The sequence below is a fragment of the Nannospalax galili genome, unplaced genomic scaffold (assembly GCF_000622305.1).
Source record: "Nannospalax galili isolate Female #2095 unplaced genomic scaffold, S.galili_v1.0 scaffold186, whole genome shotgun sequence".
Taxonomy (NCBI): Eukaryota; Metazoa; Chordata; class Mammalia; order Rodentia; family Spalacidae; genus Nannospalax; species Nannospalax galili.
In genome coordinates this window covers 6,143,539-6,153,317 of record NW_008358774.1, presented here as the reverse complement: position 1 = coordinate 6,153,317, position 9,779 = coordinate 6,143,539, and the positions used below count along the sequence as shown (strand labels likewise).

At 37.9% G+C, this 9,779-nt stretch overlaps 1 protein-coding gene across 2 annotated transcripts in view; it reads right to left on the bottom strand.

Annotated features, from left to right (window-relative positions):
• Positions 1 to 239: 239 nt before the first annotated feature.
• The window catches only part of Hbs1l (HBS1 like translational GTPase), a 76,400-nt gene continuing 66,860 nt past the window's right edge, over positions 240 to 9,779 (bottom strand). For both annotated transcript variants that reach the window (XM_008822088.3, XM_008822087.3), the window contains exons 16-18: positions 4,709 to 4,809; positions 2,497 to 2,641; positions 240 to 476 (exon numbers count right to left, since the gene is read on the bottom strand). In XM_008822088.3, the coding sequence (XP_008820310.1) occupies positions 465 to 476; positions 2,497 to 2,641; positions 4,709 to 4,809 (258 nt within the window). In that variant the 3' untranslated portion in view covers positions 240 to 464. The remainder of the gene's footprint in view (positions 477 to 2,496; positions 2,642 to 4,708; positions 4,810 to 9,779) is intronic.

Here is a 9,779-nt window from a genome sequence, read left to right as displayed (position 1 = left end):
AAAGACTATCTCAAAAGCCCAATTTAGCCACCCTTCCTTAAACATGTGTAGAACAGGCAACTAAAAAGAGAAAAAACTAACTAGGTTTTGGTTTGGCTGGAAGTAGAGTCCATTTCATGATGACTGAAATATCTTCTAATACTATTTCTGATGCTTTTCTCTGGTCTCCGCAAAATAAATTCATTTTCCACCATTCCAAAGGGAAAGAAGCTTTTAAAAGCATCCCTCTATTGGGTCCCTTTCCTTTCTTTTTTTTTTTTTTTTTTTTTGCCAAATGGCAACCTGGAACTTTTCAGGAGTGATTATTAACACTTCTTGGCCGTTAATCATAGCTTTAGTTTTTCTCACTCATCTAAAAAGCAAAATCCATCACACAGTTTTCTTAGCTGCATCACTGGATGCCTCAAAACAGTGGTTTCACTGTATCTCACTGTATTTGGAAACATGGCAGAAATTCCAATCCATCATTCTTTTATCTGCAAAAGAAACGAAAAAAGAGAGCCGGCTATAGTTTAATCAAGCATATTATAAGAATAACAAAAAGAAGAGAAAATAACAGTGAAATGTAAAAAAATGTTCTTTTAAACAGGGTCTCTTTATGTAGCCCGTGCTGGCCTGGAACTCACTATGTAGACCAGACTGGCCTCGAATTCACAAAGATTTGCTTGCCTCCACCCTCTGGTGGTGGACTTAAAGGTATATAACACCATGCCTGGCTTCAAATATTTTTTTCTTTCTCTTTCAACTTTTCCCTCCTTTCTCCAGTCATGTTACTTCTTTTGTTTTCTAAAGTTTGAGGATGTGTATGCTTTCAGGTATGTAGGGGTGCACATGTAATTACAGATATTACAAATCCACAGGAAACCTGTGGCGGTCAAAGGACAACCTTGGGTGTAGGTACTCAGGTGCCCTTCACCTTTGGTTTGACACAGGATCTCTCATGGGCCTGGAATTCTGCCACACAGGCCAAGCCAACTGTCCTGTGAGCGTCCAGGGATCTGCCTGTCTCTACCTCTCATCCCAGTGCTGTTGGGATTATAGGCTAAGCATGTGCTTTTCTACATGGACTTTGGAGATTCAAGCCCAGGTCTTCATACTTGCAAGGCAGGTGCTTTACTCACTGAGCTATCTCCTCGACATGCTATGTCTAAGATTTGCTTAAAATCTTCATCACTGTCCACGAGAAACTTTAACTTCAGAATGATTTTATAATGACAACTGTACTTCATGATAAGTTCTGGGCCAGCCTGGGTTACAGTATGACACCCTGTCTCAGGAAAAAGAAGAAAAACAAAAAGAATAGAGTCTTACAGATAATGCAATGTTGATGAGAACGCTGACCATCTAATATTTCCTGAATGCCAATCACTGTGCTCATTTCATTGCACAGCGACTCTAGCAGATTTTCTACCCAATTTTTACAGACGAACAAACTGAAGGAGAAAGACACTTGCATTGTAGAAGTCAGGGGAGGGAGATTACAAATGGGCAGTGTACGCCTGGCATCTACTTTTACTTCTCCCCTAAAATATCTCATCTATTTTACATAAACGATGGGCATAAAGTTTCTTGGTGCTTAAGAAACTTAAAAATGAGATTTTATATTGTACACATGCTATTACATTTTGACGAAGTTTATATTCAACTCAATGAACTCAAAAGCTTTACGCAGGAAATAATCATGTAAGTATTGGAGTCAGAGAACCTCCCCTGTGAACTATGGTGATGTGGAATTTCTATGGTTCGGTCCTGGCTATTTTCTCCAAAATTCAACTGCAACTTTCCTTATATAATAGGTACATTACAGTGCTTATGACTACATTATTTCAACTTTTGGGAGGGTTTTTGTTGGGGTTTTTTTGTGTTTTTTTTTTTTTTGAGACAGGGTCTCCCTGTGGTTGTAGGTGGCCTGGATCTCACAGAGCTCCACCTGCCTCTGCCTCAGGCATGCTGGGAATAAAAGCATGTGCCACCACACCCAGCATTGATATTTTTTTGAATGAATTATTTCAAATGTGTTTACAGCTGGTAATTTATTTTTTAATATTTTATTTATTATTGTTATTTTATGTGTATGAGTGTACTGCCTGCATGGATTTAAGTACGCCAGTGTCATGCAATGCCCACAGAGGTCAGAAAAGGGTGTCAGATCTCCTGCAACTGGAGTTACGGACAGGTGTTGATATGTGGGTGCTGGGAACCAAACCTAGGTCCTCTGTAAGAACAGTCTGTGCTCTTAATGGCTGAGCCATCTCTTTAGCCCCAGAGCTGGGAATTTAAAGAAAAACAATTTAACAAGGGTTCTACTAAACAAAATAAATCACCATCACCAATTCATTTGACCCCTTGTATCTATACTTCTTTCTTTCCATCACTTTAAAACATTTTAATAAATTTTAATTGCTTATTCTAATATCTTATGTTTCCCTTAAGCGTAAAATCTCAGTAATCATCCTTGAAAGGTGAAAGGGAAAAGACAGCATTAACTGCGGACACCTCAGTGACAACACCAGCAGCAATTGTGGAACCACTGTAGCGCAGCATAAACCTCCCCAGCTCTTTGAAGTCCTTGTAGAGCTCGAGAGCCACTGGTCTTTGTGTCTGCAGCTCCACCAATGCGTTCTGGCCTTTTGTCAGCAACCTGTTAAGAAAGGATGGAAAAAGAACAGCAAGTGGATATACAATACAGCCCAGCAAAGTAACCTGAAAAGTATTTCACATCCAGTCAGCAAATCAACCTAGTTTTTCAAAAACTTAAAGAAAACTGTATTTTTTAAATATATGACTTTTAATTTTTCTGGGCTAAAATAAATGAAAAGAATAATTCTGCATTTAAGAAACATTAGGTAGGTCTGAAGTGCGAGTGTGATGGGTATTTAAACCAATCTTCCAAATACAACTCTCTCTGCCAGCCCACTGTAACCTAAAATGCTCCAGCACCATCCTGACCAACACTTCTCCTATCAGTCCCTGAAAAAATTGAAAAGTTTAGTTAACTAATACGGAAAGCGACACTAACACTTAATCCTCTTTTAAAATGCATTTATTTATTTTTGCAGTACTGCGGATCAAGCCTAGGGCTTCACACATGCTAGGTATATTAAACTAGGATTTTGCAGCAGATTTAAGGAGAGGGAAACTCAAGAAGAGATATGATGAGCCAATTTCAGATTGAAAAGTTCTCTCCATTAACTGTCTGACTCATACCACCCTTGCACAGCAGTGCTGACGTGAGACTGTGAGTGCTGGAACCCTGCCATGGCATCCGGGAGCTTTCAATCACTTAGCACTGCTTCATGCAGCTGCTGAGAACATAAAATCACATGAGAACACTGGTGATACAGGTGATAAAAATGGACCTCAAGAAATGTCATTCTTATAATTCTATCATGTTTCTCAAAACAGTACGGCAAGCACTGGGGTTCAAAGCTAAGGCTCCTGCCATCTACAAGACAGGAGGAGCGACCCTTCCCTCCTGAGGAGCAAGGCTCCTTTAGAGCAGTGTAAAGATTCTCTCCTTCTTGCAGCCAACCCATTAACTCGCTAACCACCAGGGGCCTCTTCTGCAGGTGCAGAGGTGAGGAACACTCAAAGGCAAAAAAAAAAAAGGGGGGGGGGATTTTGGGTGGGATTCCCCACAGGGCTCAAGATGAGAAAAACCCCAAAATGTAGGCAGCCAAACCAAACTGTGATAGCCTTTACTATGAATTGAATAAGAAATTTTTATTTTGCAACATCCTTCTTCGGTATTTTGTTTTTATTTACAGTATACTTAGTCTCTCAGGAAGTACTTTCTTATTGTAGCCAAAAGGGAAGAACTGTCCACACCTCAACCTGGATACTAAGTAGGAATCAGGATCAAAATGGTGGTGATGCCTCAGCTTAAGGTCCACATGGATTGGAGCAAACATACATCACAGGCTGGAAAAAGCAAGGTGCCGCAGAGACCTTCTTTCTAGCATACGGAACAAGCTCATTAAGCAGGTGACAAGAAAGTTAAGGAAAGCACAAGGCTGAAATTTGGAAAAACAGGCAGCATATTCAAATTCATTCATCTTTAAAAATGTAGGACTGATTTCTGAAATGCCTTCCATCTTCACACCATCAGTAACTATAACCTGAAACGTACACACACATAAATTCATGTTTTTATGTATAATTCATATCTCCACCACCATAATACACTAATCATATCTAACATTCACACCTAAATTGGAACTTAAATGTGTGTGTGCACAAGTGTGTGTGTGTGTGTGTGTGTGTGTGTGTGTGTGTGTGCGCGCACACATGGATGTTTGTGGACATCCTTGGTTGATATTTCACAGATACTACTCACCTTGCTCTTTTAGACAGGGTCTCCCAATGGGCTGGACCTTGCAAAGTAGGCTAAGGGCAGGCCCGTGACCTAGTTCTGCTTCATGGGTGCCAATCATTACAAGCAGGTAGCATCACCCTCAGTTTTTTAATGTGGGGTCTGGGGTTAAACTCAAGTCCTTGTGCATGCACATCAAGCAAGCACTTTACCAATGTATCTCTCCCTAGCCCTTAAATGCTTTTTTTAAACTGCTTCATCTATTCATTAAAAAAACATATAGAGAGAAAAAGTAAAAATGGATTTCACTTACCTTGAATACTACACATAAGAGCTTATCTGTAAGGAACTTGCTTAAATTGTTAGCATTTACAGTTTCTGCAATAAAACACTCACTTAGGTTTTTTCTTTGTAACTTCGCCAGTGCTTTTGTTTAAGACACTAATCAATCGTTTAATAATAGCCGGCTCACTGACAGTTTGGTAGTGTAACAGTACCTAAAAAACAAAATAATAGTGTAAAACTAAAAAACTTTGTCACAGCAATTCTAGCCTTTTCTTTTTAAAAATATTTTATTTATTATTTTTATTTTATGTGTATAAGTGTATTGCTGGGATGTATATAAGCACATCTGTGTTATTCGATGCTTGTGGAGGTCAGAAGAGGGCACAGGATTTCCTAGAACTGGAGTTACGGATGGCTGTTAGGCGCCATGTGGCTGCTGGGAACTGAACCCAGGACCTCTAAAAGAGCAGCCAGTGCTCTTAACCACTGAGCCATCTCTCCAGGTCCACTTCTAGCCCTTTCTTTGGGCATTTACATCAAATGAGCACTATGCTTACAGTTAGTCCTTAGCATCCCCACAGACCCTCTAAGTCCTGTGAGGTATTCCTGTTCCTCCTAAGGGAAACCGTCCTGAGAGGCAGTGAACATTTCTACCCTGAAGCTACTGTAAACTTAAGTAAGCTTCCTGTCTGCTTTTCTCTCCCTGAACGTGATGACAATACTTTAGGATTGCTGTAAAGATTAAAAACAGTTATTGTTTATAACAAGTATCACTACTGTAGTGTTATTATAAGGAGCAGTAGGGAAAGAACCTGGGAACCTTTCCATTTAATTGATCTATAGATGAGTTTCTACATTGTGATGAGAAATAAATAGGGAAAGACAGAGTGCCTGGCATCACAGATGCTCGACAAGTGAATTGTCTCATCATAAATAAAAATGAGGAAACAGGGAATAACATCATATTCAGCCAACAATTATTACATTAATTTTGGACAATGAGAATAAACTATTATATATACAGAGATAGAGAAGGAGAACAACATTTTTAAGCTTCTGAGTCCCAAGCATTGTGTGATATGATTTATAGGTAGTATTTAATCGTATTTATAGATGAGTTTAGATAGGATTTAAAGTCTGACAGACATGGGTTCAAATAACTTTAGCTTGGGGCAACTACCTTAACTGACTGCAAAGTCCTGGACTGAGGTTCTTTACACTAAAATGAGGAAACTCAGATATTGTTTTAATGCATTAATTGTGCCTGGAACATGGTAAACACCCAGAGAATTGATAGTCTACCTTGAACACACCTGATCTTATCTCTAGATATTAGATTATATACTATTGTTATCTATTCTACACGTAGGAAATACCAGAAAAGTCATGTGCTTTAATGTAGCCCTGGTGCCACATTAGACTGAATTTACACCTGGCTCAGTTGGAGCTGCCAATCCCTAGCTCTTCCCACGTCAGCTTACTAAGAGTCTTGCCGCAATCACATGAAAAGATCTTGTATTTTATAAAAGAGGAAGCTAAGGTTTGAACAGGTCCTAATCAAAGTCTGAACACAGATTGCCTATCCTCATTCAAATAATAAGCATTAAGTGTGCAGTATGCCTACAGTTAGAATATGGCAAAAAGACCAAATTCCCAGGAGGAAGTAAAGCTATCAATGTTTAAATGGCTTATAAATACCATGTTAGGCTGTTTAGCGATAGAAACACAGACACTTCAATTCCCTAACCAAAAGTTTGGACATTTAGAAAACAGAAACAAAAACCAGGGATATAGCTTAGTGGCAGAGTACTTTCCCAACATACACTAGGTCCCAGGTTCCATCCCCCACCATGAAAGAGGGAGAGAAGAAAACAAAAATGATATAAGGGGAGCTGTGGATACACAAGTCTAGACTTTGAGAACTTTCTAAAAGTTGTATCAAAGACAATAAAGACACAACTGAAACTCCATTACTCCAAAAAGGAAAACTAGCGTTCTTTTTAAATAGTACTTGATGGCTATGAAATGCAAAGATTTCAGAATAAGTAACTCCTAGGCACAGGTATGCCATAGCGCATGCTAAGGTGGTAAGAAACAACTCCGTGCGTTCAGTGGATACAGGTCTCAGACTGTACCACTGCACTATAAGTGCAAGTCTGAAAATCTAAGAAACATCTCTTCACAACCAATACCTCAGATAAAGCTGAACAAGCTGAGGTCTTTACACTCGGCTTGGATGTGATTAGAAGTCTTCCTGGACAACCAAAGTTCAAAGAAAAGAGGCACATGAACCTCACTGAGACCCTTCCACCTTCTGTCAAGCTAGATTCTAGAATAAAACCAGGATTGGCAAATGAGCTGTGGCAACACAGGGTTAGATTTGGTATTTTCCTTCTCTTCTCATGGCATCTTACAAATATTAACTAATACAAAGTATATGTTGAACACATGAGAAAAACCATTTATATGCAACTAAGAGAAGGTACTGCATAATTATCTTGATGTTTTAGTTAATATGGTATATAATCAAACTCATCCACATCCAAAGCAATCTGCAGCACTGTGTAATGGGAGAAATGTATCACATTTCACAGTGCAATAAATGAGTCCTAGCTAAACCGTAACTATTCACATAGTCCCAACATTCTAAGAGTCTCCGTTTCTTTAACTATAAAATGTGGACAATGCTGACATAGGTCCATAATTTCTTAGCTGCGATTCCTAAATCCCCTGAATCTGAAAACTCAAAAGTATTTCTCCAAACCTTGCTATTAACTACATCCTGCTTTGATCAGCACTACTACTGTTAACATGCTACAGTACAGAAGCAGTATGTTTCAGATATGGTGCCTTCAGACTGTCTGGTGGTTATGTGTAACAGGAACACATGCATCTTTCTAAAATCCTGACATTTTTGAATTCTGAAACACCCTGGCCTAAGGATGTCAGGGATGGAACTTTGCTGCATGAGTGACTATGAAAATCAAATTATCTAGTGTTTCATAAACTACAATACTAGGCAGCAAAAGAAGCAATTTTCCTTGAGCACCTAGGCAGCCTGTATTTTAAAAATATCACTAAAACTGATACTCAACAAGATTGCTCACTAAGGAAATAACAGGTTTTTTTTTTTTTTTTCAACAAATGTTACTAGGAAACTGGATAAGCAAATGTGAAGCAAAGAAGGGAAAGCTTTACCTAACACCACACACAAAAATTCACTCAAAACAGATCAATGAACTAAAAGCACAAATAAAACTACAAAGTTGTTAAAGAAAATAAAAGGCCTTCAAAAAGAACCTTTAAAACATTATACAAAGTAAGCTAATCCCAAGAGGTCAACCACTGCATGATTCTAACTGTATGGGAGACCAGAAATGGGCAAATTCATAGGTAGTGGAATGGTAGCTACATAGGGATGGGGAGAAGGGCTAACGGAAATTATTGCTGAATGGTTACAGATTTTTAGTTTAGGATGATATAGTTCTTGAGAGGAACAGTGGCAATGGTTACACAATTCTGTGAAAATAATGAGTTCAATACTTAAAATTCAGTTTTCTTATATGATAATGACAATAAAAAACAAAATGAATTAAAATCAATCACTTGTATTGTTTCATCTTTAAAAAAATATAAGCTCATAACAACTAAGGGAAATTTACATGTATCTATGTAGCATTGTAGAATTAACTGATAAATAGTAAAATATTAATGTAATGGAAGTCTTTTCTTATTTTAAATTTATTTTCTCCCATAGGGAGTGGGTTTTTTTCTGAGCAAATTTTATCTGGATATTTGCAATTCAATATACAAAGAGAGTTTCTTAAAACAGCTGAAAAACTTTCAATTCACGTTTATTTTTAACAAACTACTGTAGACAGGAAGACAGTGTTACTATTCAAAGTAACTATCACCCTCTTGACCTTTCTGTATCTCCATTGGCAAAAATTATTATTGCATGAGTAAAAGCAGACAGCAACAGCCTCTCCACCCTCTCCCATAGGACACATCGCTTTCTACAAATTAGTTCCACTCATTCAGAAGCACTTAACTTTTAGCTACCTGCTGATTGAAATATGAATTCTAGCCAGGTGTGGCACACGCCTTTAATGCTAGCACTTGGGAGGCAGAGGCAGAGGCAGAGGCAGGCAGATCTCTGTGAGTTCAAGGCCAACCTGGTCTATATAGTGAGTTGCAGGAAAGTGATGTCAGTCCAGGCCAGCATGGGCTGCAAAGTGAGCTTGAGGCTAGCCTAGAATAAACAGAAAAAAAAAAAAAAAAAAAAAAAAAAAAAAAAAAAAGAAATATGAATTCTAAATAGCTATCTTACAGGCTATCTTACAGCAATTCTTTCGGATTCTATTGAAATAAGAATCCTAAGCAAAGCATATCATTATCTCAAATATAGATATATAATCATAAGATGACTTTAAATGTCCTCAATAAATTTCTTTCCAGCTTCTAAAACACTGTAACTAACTTTTAAATGTAGAAAAGGTTAACTATTATTTACTGCCTTATTTCATTTGAAAGATTCATTACATGGTAAAAATGATTGTACTTTCAAAGGCAAGTATTTAATCCAATCAAGAAACATTTTTGCTCTCATGAAGTGTCTTGTACCACATGATCTGATGGGGATAAAAATATTGTTACAAAACCAAGATACCAAAGTAGAGTACAGCCCTAATCTATAAAAAGAAAATTACACACAAAAGACGAAATTCATGCTATTCACGAAAAGTATCTTTCTGTAAGTAACATTATGGGATAAAATTCTCAGCATCCCACAAAATGCGTAAGTTCAAATGAAACTGGCCAGGGACGACCTGCAAAGTAGAACCACACCACGCAGGGTCTGAATATGCTGCCTCAACAAGTTAGATTTCCCACACGCCCAGAGATCTCTGGGGTGCACCTAGAAGCCTCACTATTACTTCTGGGTGGATAATACGTGAGCACAGAAATACACTGAAATGAAAACAGCACATATCCATGGATTAGCAGTTACAGACGTCCTTATTTTCTGTATGTGTGGTTTTCCCATTTCTAAAAGTTAACAGTTTTATAATCTAAAACTCTGCAAATAAGTATAGTAAAACAACAACAAATAAAAACCACAGAAGCACCCAAACTGAAAATAATAGTAAGCTTTACTGGCCCGTAAAAAATTCTCATCTTA